Genomic DNA, 20,483 nt, shown 5'->3' on the forward strand with positions numbered 1-20,483 from the left:
AAAGGATAAATATTTCAGGGTTTCCAGTGACCCTTACTGCTCCTTTGTGTACCTGGTTTTCGACTGTTGCTATCTTAGATTGCAAACATACTTCCCGGTCTTCATTTGGAGAAGGCACAGCCCAGCTCCACCTTTGAGATGCTCCCTTGTTCCTCTCCTGAGGTCAGAGCCACTTGTTGGATGTAACTTACCCCCTTCTCCACTTACAGAGTCACCAAGTCTGTACCACAGTCTCCTTTACTTGGAAGAGGAAATGTTCCTGCTTCTCTCCTAGGCTAATCTCTCCCCTAGAATAGGACAATTGTGTATTGGTCTCTTCTTCTCATCAGCTTCTGAAATGGGGTGTTAAGGGTTCAGGGAAGTCCTTGAACCCTAAACCCTAGGTTCATGTCTATTTTTAACCAAAGAATTGAGTAAAACAAGACTAAGAAGGATAATGATTAAATTATTATATTTAATTTTGTATATATATATATATATATATATATATATATATATATATATATATATATATACATATATACATATAAAATATTTGACAGAGAAAGAGGGAAAGAGAGAGAATGGGCACACCAGGGCCTCCAGCCAGTGCAAATGAAATCCAGATGTATGTGTCTCCTTGTGCATCTGGCCATTGTGGGTCCTGGATCCTTTGGCTTTGCAGGCAGATGCTTTAACTGCTAAGCCATCCCTCCAGCCCTAAATTATTATATTTATTTAGGGAAGTATAGAACCAAGGGAAGGAAAATGAATATACCCACATGGTCTGAGAGCCCATGTGATGAGCCTGGAAAAACCATAAAAAGAGAGTTAGAAAAAGTACAAAGAAAAGAAAGTACAAAGAGCTCCTGACATGCGGAGGGCAGCAGCGGGTAAAGAGCCTGTGGTGGTTTGATTCAGGTGTTCCCCATAAACTTAGGTGTTCTGAATGCTAGGTTCCCAGCTGATGGAGATTTGGGAATTAATGTCTCCTGGAGGCAGTGTATTGTTGGGGGCGGGCTTATGGATGTTATAGCCAGTTTCCCCATGCCAGTGTTTGGCACACTCTTCTGTTGCTATTGCCCACCTTATGTTGGCCAGGGGGTGATGTCCACCTTCTGCTAATGCCATCATTCTCCCCTGCCATCATGGAACTTCCCCTTGACCCTGTAAGCCAAAATAAATCTTTTTCCCACAAGCTGCTCTTGGTTGGGTGATTTCCACGAGCAATGTGAACCTGACTGCAACAGAGCTCCTATAGGAAGTAGGGTTCAGGGGGTTCTCCCCTTGACTTGGCCCAGCTTGGCTGTGAGATATGGGGAAACTTGTGAGGGGAAACTGAGATGAGGGAGGTTCATGAGTGGTCAGGCAGCTGAGAGAGATTGCCCTTCCCTGGTAAAAGATATTAATAACCTTGCTGTGGTGGGTTTCACCTTCTGGCTCAGGTGAGCCAAAGAGACAGCTGCTGGTCTTGGCTAGAGTCTGGCTCAGGAAGAGGCTAGCCATGACACCAAGTTCTGGGGGCTGAAGTTGACCAACCACCATGTTAGGATTAGATTTAAATCCTAGGAAAGATCTCCCTCCCAGGAGGGGCCCAGGTTGTTGTCGGAAAAACAGATCTCCTTTAGGCAAGAGATAAGGAATCAAGGGGCTAGAGAGATGGCTCAGTGGCTTAAGCATTTAGGTTCAATTCCCCTGTCCATGAAAGCCAGATGCAGAGATGAAGAGTCAGATTATCCTTTGATCTCTAGAAAAGTGGAGACTGCAAGGATAGGTCTAAGACATCCCTGCTTCCTACTTTCAAGGGCTCAGCCACCCTACCTGCCTAACAAAGCTACGTGACTTTCTCTTCTGTGTTTTTCTGGAATCTGTCATCCTTCCATTTCCAGCAAATATGCAATTGACCTGTAAAACAGTAGCAAAAGGCTATTTTTGTCTTGGAACTTAAAATATTATTTGTCATTTTCCATTCTTGTTTAAAATTTCTGAGCTTTCCTGTTTCTTTGCAGCTCACTTAGTACATAACACTTTAACTTGAGTTTAGGACTGGACCCATGCACTTGCAATATTATGACCTTTCTCTTGCGTCTTATGGATTTTCCATAGGAAACTTTGAACATCTCTTATTGTCAGGAATGTTTCAGTGTGCTAGAGCTGTTGCAGTGAATTGAACAGAGCTTCCTACATTTGTGGATTTTAAACTCTAGAGGGAGAAACAGACATGAAATGATTTCAATAGTGATAGGGGGCCCTTTTAAAATGACATTTGCAGGAGGTACAAGGTGTGAATCATCACTTTGGGGGAAGAAAATCTAACTGAAAGAGTAGATGCTAGATTCCTAGGAGAGGAGTGTCCCCGATGTGTTTGAAGATTAGTGATGGCGTGACCTTCATCTGTTTTTCATCTAACGGTGGCATTTGAAATTCTTTCAGTCCCTTGTGCCTTTGGAAGCATTCTTTGGTCTTTGCCTTTGGAGACCAGTGTTCTGGAGGGAACCACCTGGTTGGGCCTGGCTTTCTCCATCACTCTCTCTGATTTCTTTTCCGTGTATATGTGTGTCCCCAACACTTAGCCTTTTGTCCCCTGGGCTCTTCCATAGATCTCCATTTCCCTAACCCATAGCATATTACCAAACTGCATGTTAGCATGCTACTTCTGCCTTCCAGACATCTCAACTCTGAGGGGACTCAAGTCCAAGATGCCTGGCATCTGAATAGCTTATTTCCCTAGCTCTCTCCTCTAAAAGCCTTAATTCCCACTTTGCTTTTTATTTTCTATGTCCATCCTTTGGCCTAATTACTCAAATAGTGCTACATGTGGAGAACTTAGGCCCCTATCACCATGTTATCCTGTGCCCTCTTCTGCCAATGGGTGCTCTCATCCACATTGTTCTGTTCTGTGTCACATCTTCTGGCACACCTTGATAGCAGATGTCTCTAAGACTTCTGTGTATGCATGCTGTGTTTTGGACTGAAATGTTAGTTCCTGTATGCAGTGAAAACTCTGTCCTGGCCTGAGTTAATTACACAATGCCTTCCATTGTGTACCTCCCTCTTGTGAACCCCACATAGTGACACAGCCATGAACATGTTGTTCAGCTGTTAGCTTGCTAAAGGCCATTGCTCATGCAACTAATGCTTTTCTTTATTTCCTTGTATTGTCTGTAGCAAAGAGAAATAAGATGGTAGATTTAGATTAAGATCACACAATGCATTGAATATGAGGGCAAAAAAAAAAAAACTTAGCTAGACATATATGCCCTTCTCATTAGCATTCATGTATTTATGCAGAGCATCATCATCTCTGAGAACTGGAATTGATGTTAGTGTTTGACTTTTAAAAAATAAATATTTTACTTGATTATTTATTGGAGAGAGGCAGATAGAATGGGCACACCAGGGCCTCCAGCCACTGCACATGAACTCCAGATACATGCACCACCCTGGGCATCTGGCTTATGTGGGTACTAGGGAATCAAACCTGGGACTTCAGGCTTGGCAGGCAAGCACCTTAACCTCTAAGCAATTTCACCAGTCCCATTTGCTTGACTTTTTAGTGTTTTTATTCTATGCAGTCTTTGAAACAATGTCAACCTATCCTGCTGGCGGGCAGACACGGGCCCCACCTGAGCAGAGCCTGGGGCTGCCGGAACCTCAGCGTAGTCCAGGCTGAGGGTGAAGAGCAACTGCCTGAGATTCAACTTTAAGTTTAATTACATAAATGCAGATTTCACTGTAGGTGTTTAAGTAGAATAGCACTGTTCTTGCCTGCTCACTATTGTCTATAAATTTAGAAACTGTCTTCTTACCGAGTGTCTTAATTATTGAAATTCCTCAGAAGATTATGAAAGAAAAATTAAGTAACTGAGACATAATTTTTTTTTAAACTCCCTTTGGTAAACTTATAATGCAGAAATTCTAGAATGACAAAGAAGGTAAAAACTGAAAGAAAAGTAAGCAGTTTATTAAAAAGAAAAAGACAAAAAGGAGCCAGGCATGGTGGTACTCAGGAGAGAGACGTAGGAGGGTCCGCTGTAAGTTCAAGTCCACCCTGAGACTACATAGTGAATTTCAGATCAGTCTGAGCTACAGTGAGACTCTACCTCAAAACAACAACAAAAGAATAGATGTGGGGCTGGAGAGATGGCTTAGCAAAGCCTAAGGACTCGGGTTCAATTCCCCAGTACCCATGTAAACCAGATGCATAAGGTGGTGCAGGTTTCTGGAGTCTGTTTGCAGTGGCTGGAGGCCCTGGCATGCCCATTCTCTGTCTCTCTAGTTGCCTCTCTCTCCCTCTCTCTCTTCAATAAATAAATATTTATAAAAAAGGATATAACTCTAGGAATGGTAAATGTAGATTCTGAATTATTTGGCAAAATACATTTTTATTTGGAAATAGTAAATTATTTATTTGAAAGAAAGAGCAAAGAAGAGGGAGGAAGAGAGAGAGAATGGGTGGGCCAGTGCCTTCTGCCACTGCCCTGGAACGCCATCTCATGTGGCCCTTTGTGCATCTGGCTTTATGTGGGTACCGGGGAATTGCACAGGCTTTGCAAGGAAGCACTTTTAACCACTGAATCATCTTTCCAGCCCAATAAATACTGTTTTTAACAAAAATGGTTTATTGAAATTTTAATATAAAAATTATAATCCTATGTTCTTATTCCCTTTTCTAGACCAATCTTATAAATTTTTTGTTAAGTCTTTAATTTTATAAAATTCTATTGTCTCTAATACTTTTTAAGAATATGTATCACATTTTAATGAGAAGCCTGTAGTTTACCTTCTTAATGTCGTCCTGGGGGAGGAGTCGTCACGCATCCTGGTTATAGCCAAGAATTAACCAGTTTAACCTACCTGTCAGTGCTAGTTTTGACCCAGGGAGAAACAGCATGCCTGGAACTTGGAACAAATGACATGGAGTAGTTAAAGGACAAAAATAAATCTGCCTTTGATATATGTGAGCACTTTCAAGCTGTTGACTCGTGTGTCTTCTGCCACGTTGTGAGGCAGTTTGGTGAGGAGGGAGCTCCCCTACCTGGCAGCGTGGGGGCCCTGCTGTTAAACAGGAAGATGGGTGGGTGGGTGAGGTGGAGGTAAGTGGCATCAAATTGCAGGTGAGAGCCATAAAAGGTTAGTCCTGAAGTGATTCTACATGGCTATTTGTATTTGAAAATAGAGGTATCTTAAATTAGATATCCTAACCTGTAGAAAATTGCTCCATGTTCCTCAAAAATATCCCTTTGCATCTAAGGAGGGAATCAAAGTGCCACCTTGGCTAGGTCATCAAGTACTAAACATTTATTTTTCAACCTCTCATACCATATTTGACTAGCGGTTGGTGGAGTGCTCTTTTCAGCTGTTTCAAACTTGGATCAAAACATGGGCTGAGGGCAGTAACGGGCACGATGAATAGCGAAGGCTCTGTCATGAAACGGTGGCACGTGAGCCTGCGGTGCCTTGGGGGGTTGCACCTCTGTGTTCTGACATTTTTTTGTCTGGCTCACACTGGAGCTTTCCTTTTTTTTAAAAAAAAAAAATTATTTATTTATTTGAGAGCGACAGACACAGAGAGAAAGACAGATAGAGGGAGAGAGAGAGAGAATGGGCGCGCCAGGGCCTCCAGCCTCTGCAAACGAGCTCCAGACGCGTGCGCCCCCTTGTGCATCTGGCTAACGTGGGACCTGGGGAACCGAGCCTCGAACCGGGGTCCTTAGGCTTCACAGGCAAGCGCTTAACCGCTAAGCCATCTCTCCAGCCCTGGAGCTTTCCTTTTGCAAGGACTCGTGAGCATGACAAGTGACAGACATTGCTGGTTGTGCATTCCACTTACAAGTGTGTGAGCAAGCATGCTTGGAAGGCAGGGCGACTCGGCACGTTTGCTGAAGGTTTCTGGAATCCTGGAAGAGTGCGAGGAGGAATGCCAGCATGTCCTTTGCTTAAGTTTCACCCCATGTAGTAAACAGGATTGTGAGTGCTGTAGCTGCCGCTGAGCTGTGAATGGGTGAAATGCCCAGGTGAAAGTGTTCAGTGCATGGGCTTACAGAGATGGCTTGGCAGCTCAGGCACTTTCCTGGGAAGCCTAAGGATCCAGGTTTGGTTCCCTCGAACCCATGTAAGCCAGATGCACATAGTGGCACATGTGTCTGGAATTCACTTGCCATGGCTAGAGGCCCTGGCACGCCTATTCTCTCTCTCTCTCCCTCTCTCTCCTCTTGCTCTCTCTCCAATAAATAGAAGTGTTCAATGTCTGCTGATTGCCTCGTGCTATCCATGTTTTGCATCAAGATTTCATATTCACTGAATTGTCCCACTCTGTTGTCTTTCCTTATCACAGCACTGTCACTTAATATGCTGAGATGATGAGGTCAGTGTAGGTTTCTATGTCTAATAGAGCAAGTGTGTGAAATACTACCCACATGTTACCTACATAATAGTAAAGGGGATATTTATATACACAGAAGGTTTTCCATGATATATGTTTTCTCTTTGTTTACCTCTCACTCTTTTTAACTTTTGCAACCTAATCTTCAGTTATAGTAAACCTCTTATAAACTGATGCCTTATTCAACACGCACACACACACACACACACACGAGTGTATCACGTAGACATTTTTTAGGTTCCCTTCTGAGATTCTCTTTCTCTAAGAAGCAGCCCCTAGCTGCATCTTCTGCCTTAAGTCTACCAAGCCTCGACTGGTCACTCCTGCTCCCGGTGCTCATGGGGGCTGCACGTTCTCCCTCTGCAGTTAACATCCAGCTTTGCTCAAGCTGTACTTGCCTTGTCAACTGCCTGAAGGAACAGCAGCCTTGGGTCTGGCACACAGATGTGTTGCTGGTGTGCCTCACATGTCTGCCATGCAGTAGCTGACCAGTTAGTCTGGGCCAGTTTATGAAGGATGGCCTTGTGTCTTTTTGTTTTTCTTTCAGATCTCCCCCAGTGAGGACAGAAGGATCCACCCTGAGAAGCCAGTCAGTGCTGTAGGAGAGGAAGATCCGCCAAAGCCAACTGACCTCGTGAATTCCATGCCAGCTACCAAAACAGGAGACAGTGACAGACAACCCAGAGAAGCAGGAGAAAGTGACAGACAGCCCAAAGAAAGCTTCTTCCAGTTTCTTGGGAACTTATTCAATATCTCAGGAAAGTCATCTCTTGGGGATGCTAAGCAATCTTCTTTTAAAGATGACCATGACAAACCTGAGAAGGACTCACAGACTTCTGGGGACCATCATCAGGAGGGGGTCCGAAGAGAGAGGCAGGTGTTCAGTAGCTCCTTAGGAGTCGGAGCACTTCCAGTGGAAAGACCAGAGCCCAGCTCCTCGGAACTCTCAGATGCATTTTCTCTGGATACAACACAAGACAGCGAGCAAGAAACCACTGATCTGCTGAAGTAAGTTGAAATGCTACTTGACCCAAACAACTAAGCTTTTTAGTTTAGCTGATGAGCCTATGTTTTAATCTTTATTAATTGAAAAGATTAGAAAAAGTCTTCTATAAGGTCCCTACCAGTAGGTATAAGAGCTAAGAGTCTCCAGATGATCTAAGGCATTTGGGGCTACTTAAGGGGGCAATGCTAGTATCTTTTAGATGCTAAATTACTCTAAGTAGAATAATTATTTTTTTATTACAACTTCATGATTACAAATACTATCCCATGGTAATGCCCTCCCTCCCCCCACTTTCCCTTTTGAAACTCCATTCTCCATTATATGCCCTCCTCCTCTCAATCAGTCTCTCTTTTATTTTGATGTCTTGATCTTTTCCTCCTCCTATGATGGTCTTGTGTATGTAGTGTCAGGAACTGTGAGGTCATGGATATCCAGGCAATTTTGTGTCTGGGGGAGCACGTTGTAAGGAGTCCTACCCTTCCTTTGGCTCTTACATTCTTTCTGCCACCTCTTCCGCAATAGACCCTGAGCCTTGGAAGGAGTGATAGAGATATTGCAGTACTGAGCACTCCTGTCAATTCTTCTCAGCACCATGATGCCTTCTGAGTCACCTCAAGGTCACTGCCATCTGAAAAGAGAAGGTTCTCTACCAAAAGTGAGAGTAGCATTAATATATAGATATGAACATTAAGAGAAGTGCTTACTGGGCAGTTTGATGAGCATAGTATATACATTTAGCCAGATAGCAGCAGACGTTACACCCCTAGGACTCATGACTACCCCTGTTGTAGGTTTTCAGTAACAGGGATGTGTTCTCTCCCATGGAGTGGACCTCCAGTCCAATTAGAGGGCAGTTGGTTTACACCATGACAGACCTGCCACTATTGGCCCTGTTGGCTCATTTAGCCTGCCTGGCCAAATATAAGACTTACCATGTCCACTGTTGAGTGTCTTCACTGGTGATTTCTCTCCCTGCCGTTGAATTGCATGCAGAATGACTTTTTTCCAGCTTTCTGTCAGCTGGTCTGCATGGAGGAGGTTATCAGCTCAGCTCTAGCAGGATTTCTCAGTGGCCTTGCAGCCCAAGTGTGTGGAGTCTTCAGCGAAAGGGTCTTACCATCTATTCCTGGTGGGAAACCAAGGGCCGTGGCAATGGCCTGTAATGTTTTGGGGGCATCAGGGACCTCCCTGGCCAACAACTCACTGGAAGGTATCCCATCCCTGGAGCTGAAAATTTCGGAGTAACATTCTATGGCTCCTGAGTGTTCCATTGTTTAAAAAAAGGAGGTTTCCATATGATATATTTGTATCCTCTTAGGTTTTGATTAGCCCTCCCTCCACCTTCTACTTACATATATACAATACCATCCTATCATCCTATTAATTATAATCCTTTAACACAGCTCTAAGAAGCTAAATACTTCTATAAATTTAATTTGCATTTCAACATCCCATTTTTAAAATTTATTTGCAATCATAGAGAGTGAGAGATAGAAGAGAGACAGAGAAGGGGCATGCCAGGGCCCCCGGTTGCTGCAAACAAAGTCCAGATGCATGTGCCACTTTGTGCTTTTGGCTTCATGTGGGTCCTGGGTCATTAGGCTTTGCAGGCAAGCACCTTAACTGCTGAGATGCCTTGCTTTTCCATGTATTCCATGTGCTAGAAGGAACATTTTTCAATGTAAAAAAATGTTTATAACAGTGTTGAGTACATTAAGCACCCTGGGCAGCATAAGAGTGTACATTCATAACTAAGGGGGGCATTTCAACTTGATTTTTTTTCTAACTGCATTTGACAATTTAGTATTTGAAGCGTCGTCAATAATACTGAAGTAGGATATAAATGGTGAATTAGTTGCTTTTCTCACTGCCATGGCCATGTTTGTGATAAGGTACTTGAAGGAGGAAGGATTCATTTTGGCCCACGGATTGAAGGCTTAGAGGCCATGGTGGGAAGGCATGCAGGAGGGGCCTGGGGGACTGGTCACATTGCATTGCAGTCCGGCAGTAGAGAGAGATAAGAGCTTATGCTCAGCTCGCTTCCTCTGTTTTATTCTGTCTGGTCCCCAAACATGGGATGGTGCCAGCCATGAGTTTGGATATTCTTAAGTTAAGCTTCACAGGAAACAACCTCACAGACAAACTTTATTCCCATTTAATAATAGATCATTTTAATATTATGAGTAGGGACTATTCACTACTGATTTTCCATGTTATTTAAGTATTATACCTAGAGAAATAGTTACTAATAATTTTGGGACTCTGCATTTCAAAGTATTTAAGTGGTTTTGGTTCCATATGAACTTACTTAAAAAGCAGGAACATATTTAAGCTTTCCATTTAAATCATATGAGTATATTATTAAAATATTATTGAAGATTACAACCTATATTTATTAAATTTTACATGTGAATATTTCAGCTTCCTTATATAAGGAGGAGTGGACTAATCAATCTTTATTGGCTTTCTTGTGGAAAAATGACCCTAAATGTTCTTTATAAGCCTTGATATTCAGAGTGTATTAAGGTTAATGACTTTAGACAAGCTAATAAAAGAACCTGTGCTGCATAATAATGTCCATTCCCATCCTGTCAAACATCTTTTGTGATTACCACTGTTTTCAAATTTAAATGTTACTACCTGTCATTCAAAGTGAATTTTAAAAAAATCATCACAAAAAGCACTATAAATGGTTTAACTTAGCATAATTAAATGACTAAAAATAATTAACAGCTTTATTGTACTTTTATGTAGTTGAGTCCACAGATTTTATTTTTAATATTTATAGAACCTTTAAGAAAACATATTTGGTAATTTTTTTCCCCATTAACTTGTACTTTCTAACTTACATAGGAAGTGACTTTATTGTTGCTTATTTATTTACTTATTTATTTTTGCTGAGTGTGATAGCACATGCTTTTATGAGAAAGAGAGAGAGAGAGATGAAGAGAATTGAAACACCAGGGACTTCAGCCTCTGCAACTGAACCCTAGCGTGCATGCGTGACCTTGCACATGCGTTACCTAGTGCATCTGACTTTCGTGAGGTCTGAGGAGTTGAACATGGGTCATTAGGCTTCAGAGGCAAGTGCCTTATAAGCCATATATCCAGTCCTGTTGCTTGTTTTTGTTAAATTTTTGTCATAATTTTTATATTTCTCACAAGTTCATATTCCTAATGAAAATATAGTTTGCCAGAATTCTCCATTAGCAAAAACAACTTTGTTTTGCAGCTTCCATTTACATACAAAAGTTACAAACGTTCCCAATTATAGGGAAATGTTTGCTTAGTTGTGTGCTTTGTTTATTTTATTTTATTTTTTTCAAGGTAGGGTCTCACTTTAGACCAGGCTGACTTGGAATTCACTCTGTAGTCTTAGGCTGGCCTCGAACTCATGGCTATCCTCCTACCTCTGCCTTCCGAGTGCTGGGATTAAAGGTGTGTGCCACCACGCCCGGCTAATTATGTGCTTTGAAGGGAAATACATATTGCCAAAAAGGTAGCTCAGTCATCATATTTTCCTAAGAGTGAATTTTTAGGTACTTTTCCTAAAAAGACTAACTGTTCTTTGAAGGCTGTTATTGTAGAACTTTCTTTGATAGATGACATGTCTTTGGTATGCATTTGTAATACCAGGTTTATGAAACTTTTGTAGATTACAACATAAGAACATGTAATATATTGAAGCTTAATAAACTTGCACATGAGGCATGTTAGGCTTCAGTGTGTAAAACCTGTTCAGACTTTCATTATCTATGCCTACTTACTAAACATTGAAATTTCTAAATATTTTACTTTATTCCTACTATTTTTGGGGGGAGCACATGCTTTTGTCATTGAAAACAAACTAGTTCCCATGCATAATAACATGACATATCAAGTTCTCTTTTCTGCTCATCTTGTGAGATATATCTTTCAAATTCCCATCTTTAGCTTATTTTTAAAGTTACATATTTTTGGCATTTCTATTTAATTTAAAAATTGAAGTTAAAAACACAGGATCATTTTACTTTCTTAGGTGGTGACTCAGCTGCAACCTGTGACCGAATGATGGAGAGCCCAGTGATGGGTCTTTCAAACAAGAGTGTAGCCCCTTGCTACTGAAGTGGCTAATTACTCTTCATGAAGCTAGCATATAGCTTTGATGTTCAGTGCTTTAAACATGATAATTGTTGAGCTGAAAGAGAGCACACTGTGTATACTTTTAGCTATAAATATGTAATTGTTTCCATCCAGGGTACAGCAGATTATCTGGTTAGAAATAGAAACTGATGGCCTCGTAGTTGAACTAAAATTTCAACATAGTAGTTGAAATTATCTAGAAAGTCCTAAAAAAATGTGAAAATGTAAAACACTGGTTTCCTTCCCCATACTTTATACAAGATGTTATTGCAGTAAGTTAAAATTTAGTATAGTTTATTTTATTAGAGTCCTTTTAGATCAAGTTGCATTGTGAAGGATGAAATGCTTTGAGATCTCATTCAGACAGTTGTATCTTACAAGGAAACCCAACATTTTTTATACCTAAAGAATAAAATTTTGATCTTATCTTGTTTCTTATTTCAGTTAACATCATGTACACTTTTGGGGATATTCATTTCTTTAGAATTTGTGGTGATTTTTGGAAAAAAAATACTGTTGTCTATTGACAACAGATTTAAAGTATACAATATTAAAACTTTAATTAAACAAACAAAATATACTGCTATTTGTTGAGACCTCTGGATTTTAGTATGTTGTTCTGAAAGGTTCCTGAACTTTCTGAGTACAGATTTTGAGGTGGGATTTCTCTGGTAACATTAATTTATCCATATCTGTCTTCCTCATCTTGGATATTTTCAGACAAAGGCCGCCTTACTCAGAGTTTGATTATGTTTCCTGAAGCTTTGATCTCACCGGAAGCTCAAGCAGCAGCTGAAGCCGCTATTGCAAGGGAAAGCTTTTCTCACCACTCCTCCTTTAGCCACTTTATAATGGAAGGAAAAATAAGTGAACATAACCGTTTTTAAAAATTTTTCACAGGGGCTGGAGAGATGGCTTAGCGGTTAAGCACTTGCCTGTGAAGCCTAAGGACCCTGGTTCAAGGCTCAGTTCCCCAGGTCCCACGTTAGCCAGATGCACAAGGGGGTGCATGCGTCTGGAGTTCATTTGCAGAGGCTGGAGGCCCTGGCGCGCCCATTCTCTCTCTCCCCCTCTACCTGTCTTTCTCTCTGTGTCTGTCGCTCTCAAATAAATAAATAAATAAAAATTAAAAATTAAAAAAATTTTTTTTCACTGTAATGTCTTGGTAAGGTTTTTAGAGGCCAGCAGTTAGTTATATATATGAGACAGAATGAATTCTTTTTTGTTAAATTTAAGAATATAATAGTAACAGTATTGAAGTTATTATATGCCAAATGAAATTTACTTTGTTTTATCATTTATACAAACCTAGCTTTCTTGATGCTGCTTTAACAGTAAGGATAAAATATCAATATGTTAGAATGCTGATCACTGGATTTCTTCACCTTTCATATTACCATATTTTGGTTAATAATAGAACATATACCCAGTCTTTCCACCTTGCATTTTTATATGTGGGACCCTACAATTTAGCATGAATGCAGAACACTTTAATATCACCTGTAAGGATGGAAGCAGTTGTCTGAAATAGATTACTTAGCATTTAGTATCTCTGCTCTACTTAGTGTATCATTTTCTCGATCTCATTTGAGGTATTTTCACCTGTAGAAATGATGAAATACAGATGGCCAACAGATTTAACGGCTTAGCTCTTCACCTCTTCATAAGTTAATGTGGTGAACACTGTCCTCTTCCACACAGATCAGACGCTACATGTCCAGCATAGCAGGTGGTGGCTGTAATTTGTGAGCTGAGTCTTAGAAGTTAGGGATACCATCACTGTGATGAAAAGAGTAAGAATGATATTTCTATAGAGTTGTAAAGTGGCTATTTCTTTTTTTTTTTTATTAAGTAGAAACTGTGTATGGCTATATCATGTATTGGTACCATCATTTCAAAGTGGCTGTTTCTTATCTGATTTTTATTTTTTTACATAGGTTATATTCTTATATCCCCTCTTACCCAGTTTCCATTTTCCAGAGGGCTCTCCTCAGCAGGGTTATTAGTGTACACTGTGGGGTAATTCGGGACTCGGTGGGTCACTTGCATGAGCTCCTAGTGCTGTATTCGTCACAGGAAGTTGGACGTCGAGAACATTAGGAATTCCTTTAGGATTTCTGTATTTTCCCAAGTAATTTGGTACTCATCACATCAGTTGGATATTTGTTAAAAAAAATGTGAAAGAGGATTGCCAAGGTAATTTCTGTTGTCGATTAGGTTAATATATTCTGAGTGCTTACCTTGGGTTAGACATCTTACAGTTGTTTTTCTCTGAAACTTCTCCATTAAAGACTAAATGTTGCTCTTCAAATTCACATGATAAAATAAAGGGATAGATGTTTGCTCTGATGTTTTGATTTGGTGGGGAAATCAGTGTTGTGTCAGTGAACAATGGTAGCAATAAGAAATGCAAAAATCAACTTCCTTTCTTAGAGTCTGATGCCCAGGCTGTGGTTTTCTCATCCTATGTTCTCCTCACAGGCACCAGCAGAACATGTATGCTACCTGGTAATGTGGAGCAGTTCCAAGGAGCTCCAGCATTAATGCTGTCTTGACACTCACATGCTGCTTGTCAAATCTTTTTGTTGTTTTTTTTTTTTTTTAATGAAATAAGTTTAAAAATTCTCGTATTGCCTCCTCAAATTAGTACATATGAAAAGAAGTGGCAGTTGAAAGATACTTCACTGGAATTGCTGGTATTACTCTTAGTTCTCATTGTATTTCCTGATATTCTTTTCACAGACAACACGGTGGTAAGCCAGAGAGGCCATCAGTGACGTATGCAACCTATCGAGGCCCTAGACAAATCAGGAAATATTTAAAGCAACAGACCGCTTTAGAAGCTGTGAACCCCTTAGACAGAGAAGATGACAGTTCTAACTCCAGTACAAACACACGTGTTGGTCCTAGAAGCGAAGCTGAAGCTAAGAAAGCCCCAAGGCCATCAGCCAGTGTAGACACACCCACACAAGGATATTTGCTGGGCAGTCCATTGGAAGTCTCTGACTGTGGCGAAGTAGATCTCAACACAGAAAGCTATGTAAAATCCAGCCCAGAATGGCAGCATGCTGCTGCTTCTAAGGATATTTTCAATAAAACTGTTCCTGGGGAGTCCACGAGAAATTGGTCATCCCCGTCCTCTGTGACTAACTCCAGCGACCCTGGTAGAGAGCCTGACTCACGGCACCACGTGAGCTGTGCGCCTGTTTCTCAGCCTGATGCAAGTTTGGTGTGTCTAGCAGGTAAAAGCAGCAAAGTCCCTTTAAGTCCTGAATTTCAGAGCAGAACTGCCGCAGAAAATGCGATGAGAGAAAACAGCTCTGTGATGAATGATAGCCCAACGGTGCCAAGAGATGAACATGTTGCACCTCAGAGACCTGCTGTTTCTGATCCCTCTTGTGATAAATCTAGTGGGAGTGACACAACCAAACTGGAAAGCACAAATTTGTCAGGTGAAAATAAATCAATTAGGCAGGAAGATCTACAGTTGCAAGAGAGTAACTGTTCTGACAGGCCAGCTGCACCTAAGTCATCCACGCAGGCAGCCAGTCACACCAGCACCACGGCTCTCCAGGGACAGGCTGGGACAGACACACAACTTGTAGGGGAAGGGAAGACATTTCTTGCCCAAGACTCGCAGCAAAATGTGGGTGTTTTAGAAATCACACAAGAAACAGAAAGCGCCTCAGGTGGTGAACCCGCAAATTTAAGTCACTTAAGAGCTCCAGAAGACGGAGCTGAGCTATTAACCAAAGATATTGACCATCCACATGAATCAGAAATGAGAAAGCTTGGTTTGGGGTCACATGGAAAAACTCACAGTCCGAGAATAAACCAAGAGAACGGTGCCTCAGCGAAGCCCATCAGCGAGGCAGCAGTTGCAGCGTGCCTGGGAGATGCAATTGCGTCCCAACTGAATTTTGGACTTAACAGAAATCACGTTTTGGAATCTCCTCTTTGCTCAGAGAATCCACGGCAAGCCGCAGTATCACCTGATGATAAGACACTCAACCCTGAGTGCAAAGCTTCAGATTCGAATGGCGCACCTCCTACCTTTGCTTCTAGATCTGACGCGCTCATGCTCGGCAAGTGGGGGCTCCCTGTCGGAAAGACGGAAGGACCTCCTGCTCCCACTGGAAGTGGACGTGGCCACATGACTGGCCTTTCCTCTCAGGCTCGTAAGTGCCGAGAAGAAAACTTGACGAACCACGTGGAGGCTGCAGATGAGAAGACACTTCCTCCTGCTCCTCACCGTGGAGCACTTCTGGAATCCAGGGAAATTCTTCCTGAAAGCGAAAAACGCCAATTTCCTTCAAGTTCTGAAACCAACTGTGCACATTTAACTGGTGTGGTCCTGTTGAATACAGAGCCTGGAAGCTTCTCTGAGGACCACAGTTCCGTTTTGTCTCAAGGCCCTAATAAAGCAGAGATATTATTGTCTTCAAACACTCAAGTGAGCCAGAGCATAGCAGAGACGTCTACTGCTGTTTCTTTGAAGGCCAGCATGGATAACATTGCTAAAATTTTCTCAAAATCTGTGGCTAATGGTCAGGGCAGCATTCCCGGCGAGTCACATTCTGGAAGAGGGAAGTTCTCCAAGTGTGCGTCTGCTTCCCACACAGAGCCCAGGGACAGATCTCAGAGTGACGTTCCTTTTCCTCAACTAGAAATTGCAGTTGAACCCACAAAGACTATTTTATCAGAGTTAACTTCTCCTGACATTCAAACGGGCAAAAATTTTCAATCAGTGGATCTAAAACACATTAAAGAGAAGTGTTCAGATGCCGGCTTTAAAGAGGATCCCCAGGCCGAGCTTTCTCCTTCTCCCTCCAAATGCCAGGTTGCACAAGAAACGGAGGAAGACACCTTAAATGATCCTGCTTCTCGTCTCAGGAGGCATCTGCCTGGGATTTTACCTCCTGATCCAGAGAAAAAAGGCACAAAGAATATGGTACAGGCTGGTAAAGCTAACCCTTGTGAGGTTTGTCCGTCTTTGGCTGCTTGTGGGAATACAAAGAGGTCTGGCCTGTCAGAAATGGCAGGACTAAATTTAACTAATATTTCTGGAACATTCCAGGAAACTGACAACACAAACATAAATTTACCTTTTGTGGGTCCTGATACTGGTTTGGGAAAAGATGCATTTGCATCTGAGGATTCAGACTTGCTTAATATGTCCTCTGAGCTGAGGTCAGAAAGAAAAGTCTCATCTCACAGAGAGAACCCTCACTTGCTGAGTGGTGAGACTGACGACTTAATTTCTTCCTCTTCTCCCTCTGAAAGAGTTACGATGGCTTTAAAGGCACATGATCCCCCAAATAATTTTGATTCTGTAAAAGTTCCTGTAAACCTCGTCTGTGAAGGTACCACTATAATTAACTTGCTGGACCCTACTAGCTCTTATTTGGAATTGGAGACACCTATCCCAATAGGGGCAGAAGAGACGCCCCTTCAGGAATGTTTTGGGACCAACGCTGGGAAGGTCTCTCTTGATTTCCCAGCTACTGTCCAGACTGACCGTCCCGTGGAGGGAGAGACTGCGGGAACAGTTGCTGGGGCCGTGGTGTCAGTTAACCGCTCATGCCAGCAGGGTTCTGAAGCCTCTGTCCACCTTACAGAAGCAAGGAGAAGAGCACATGACCCACTTTTACTCAAGACTGATTTACTGGCAAAGGCCGATACATTAATTGGAAAGATTTTAAATTCTGCCAGGGAAGAACTAAAATCCAAACATACCGTTGATGCCTGCCCAGAGCTTATAGCCATAGATGATGTCATGAATCCAGGTGCCCTGAAAGAAGATACGTCATCAGAAGGGATGTTACCAGGGATCCAGTTGAAAGCATGCTTGGAAGAACAGGGCATGGATAACATGTCAGAAGTCAAGGACGATGAGAAGGCCGGTGTCTCCCCTGCAGCTGGTGAGATAAGTCTCCTTGTTGACTTTGATAGAAGGAATGTATCCTGCTTGCTAGAAGACCAGGCTAGGAAATTAGTCAGCGAGGTCATTTGTGCAGCCCAAAAAATTTTGACAGACGATGCTTTCAAAAACACTGAGAATACCTGGGGTTCTGAACCTCAGGCTAGTACTTCAAAAGTTCTGAATAATGATGGTGTGAAGCCATGTGACACAGTTAGGGAGTTTTTGGTGCCAGAACAGGCAGTAGATCAAAGCACATGTGAAATTAGTGGAAATAAAGGATTAAGTAAATTCTCCTCCGTAAGTAACTTACTTAGTGACACGGAGCCAATTAAAGGCAGAGAAATTGTTCCCTATCAGAAACTCCTACTTTCTGGGAGTGGAGCTGAGCTGTCTGGTAGGAGAAATCTGGAGGAATCAGATACTGCTGTACAAGCTGAAGGCACACTCCATAAAGGGTTGGATGACATGTTAAGAGCACATGGATGTGTCAATAAGGACTGTGCAAAGTCAGCAGACGCAGAGCACGTGGATGACCATAAAATGGCAACAGACAACACAAGGACTCTCGTATTAAAGTTCAACTTCCCTCCATGTGTCAGTGATAACATCCACATGCCTGGCACATCCAAAAGCAGTTTGTCTGATAGCCTGGTATGTATATCCGACAAAAGTTTGCCAGGGCATAGTAAAAGCATAACCCTGGCAATGTCAGAATTGGAGAAAGTACACAGAAAGGGTACTGAAGTAAGAGGAGAGAAAATTGAGCTTCCTTCCATGTTAGAAATGGGGAAGGCAAACAAAAGGGAGGCTGACTTGAACATCAAACGAGCAGTAGCCCCCCATGCTTTAGATAAAGGAAGAACTTGTAAAAAGAATACTGAAGTGACTGTTGCAAAAACTGAGTCAGAAGCTGACGTCTTTAAAATGAGAGACGCCCACCGAATGGATGCTGAGAAGCATATTGCAAGACCTGAGGAATTACCTGCCACGTTGGGACCAGAAAGACCTTATGAGACGGATATCGAAGGAGATGTTGGCAGAACGGAAGTGATGCCTGCCATATCAGACATGAAAAACATCCACCAAAAAGATGCTGAGGGAGATATTGTAAAGACTGAGGTGACACCTGTTTCAGGAGAAATGGAAAGTATTTACCAAAAGCACGCTGAAGGGGATGTGCGCAAGATTGGGGTGCCACCTGTTACGTCAGAAATGGAAAATGTCTATCAAAAAGATGCTGAGGAGGTTACTGAAAAGACTCAGGTGGCACTTGTTACATTAGAAATGGCACACACTTACCAAAAGGATGCAGAGGACATTGTAAGGACGGAAGTCCTGCCTATTGAGTTAGAAATGGAAGACATTTATCCAAAAGATGCCAGCAGGGTCACTGACAAAACTGAAGTAATGCCTGATATGTTAGAAGCAGCAAATATTTGCCAGAAAGATACTGAAGAGGATACAGAAGAGACTGAGAGACCTGTGATGGAGATGGAAGCTGCTTACCAAAAAGATGCTGAAGAGGTTCTTGGAAATACGGAAATGGCCCCATTTCTGTTGGAAGTGAAAGAATTACACCAGGAGTTAGTACCTTCTTCCTCAGAAGTTTTGGAAAGAAGAGTCAAAACAGATATTAAAGAGACCAGTGAAATAGCTGTATCCATGCCTTCCACGATAGAAGTGGAAATGCCATCCCTAGAAGATTCAGATGGCAGTGTTGAGGGACATGAAGAATTGTCCACAGAGGTGGACTTCAGGGAAGCAAATGGAACAAGACTGGAATCGGATACTATACAAATGGAGGCCATACCTCCTGTCTTTGAAATGGAGCAAATACCCCAAGAGTACACAGAGGGGGGTGTTGAAGGAGTGCAAGAAGAACCCCCTGGATGGAGGGAAGGGCTGCATGGAGATAGAGTTGTTTCCCATTTCAGGGGCTATGAGTCACCTACATTAAGTAAGGATTATGAGGGCTACCCGGCCCTAGCAATGCCTGATTTCCAACCAGGGGATGCAGTAGTGAGGCTCAATAAAGTAATGTCTGCTGCTTCAGTCTACTATCCAAGGCAGCATCTAGGTTATAGGGATGACAAGGAAGAATTGGATTTAGCGTTTGTCTCTCAGGACGAGCAAGAGACTTCTTCCTTTACTATAATATATGAAGAACCCTTGCGCGGTGAGGACAGGAGTGCTTTCACAGAGGTGAGAGGGGCGCCGTCTGTCTTGTCTGCCGACACATCTGCTGACAGCGTGCCTGTTCTGGCCTGTGAGAGGTCTGAGAGCAGAACTGACCTCATCCATGCTTTTGAAAAAGACACGAAAACAGGTGAGACATGTGAGAGTGAGAATCCAGAAGCGTTCTTATCCGTGGAAGCCAAAAGGTACAAAATTTACCCCTTGTCCCTAAGTCCCATTTATGAGGATGACAGCCCACAGGAGGACATTCTGTCCAGTGAAGCCTCACCTGGTCACCATGGCTCCACTAAGTCAAGGGAGAGTGCCAACCAGCCGTCGTCTGTCTTGTCACTTCTTCAGTCGGTGTCCGAGCGCTTAAAGATGAATTTTGATGAAGATGATGGACGGATGGCTGAGGAAGAAGAGACAGAAGAAGGAGCTTCATATGAAGATGTGAGAGCTGAAAGGAGGGAGCATGTTTTATTCCACTTGCCAGATCCTTCCTTCACATTTTACCCAGATGATGACCTGGAAAGCACTGGGATTTCCAGGAATTCATATGTAGTGCCAGATGAACCTACTACGTCCAATCTGCAAGTTGGCCTGTGGCGAGAAAAGACGTCTGCGTTGCAAAAATCAGACCTTACTTCGAAGTTGCATTCCTCCTTAAAGAGCGCTTACCGTCAGTACCTGCAGACTTGCAAGACGCGGTCCTTGGAGAAAGGAGCCAGGTCGAGTGGTGCTCTGCAGGAGCCGGGCTCAGAGTACCTCCGTGGTCAAGGCAACGCCAGCGCATTGAGCTCATACAGAGAGGTAAGCGATTTTGGTGATTAACCAGTGAAACAAGGCTTCAGGTAATGAAATTATCTAAAGGTGTATTGAGGAACAAACCC

The 20,483-nt window shown here is 42.4% G+C and overlaps 1 protein-coding gene across 1 annotated transcript in view; it reads left to right on the forward strand.

The window, feature by feature from the left end:
- Crybg3 (crystallin beta-gamma domain containing 3) overlaps positions 1 to 20,483 on the forward strand; it is a 124,954-nt gene that overhangs the window by 35,615 nt on the left and 68,856 nt on the right. The window contains exons 3-4 of the mRNA XM_045147411.1: positions 6,912 to 7,372; positions 14,235 to 20,403. Of these exons, the coding sequence (XP_045003346.1) occupies positions 6,912 to 7,372; positions 14,235 to 20,403 (6,630 nt within the window). The remainder of the gene's footprint in view (positions 1 to 6,911; positions 7,373 to 14,234; positions 20,404 to 20,483) is intronic.

The sequence above is a fragment of the Jaculus jaculus genome, chromosome 4, assembly GCF_020740685.1.
Source record: "Jaculus jaculus isolate mJacJac1 chromosome 4, mJacJac1.mat.Y.cur, whole genome shotgun sequence".
NCBI lineage: Eukaryota > Metazoa > Chordata > Mammalia > Rodentia > Dipodidae > Jaculus > Jaculus jaculus.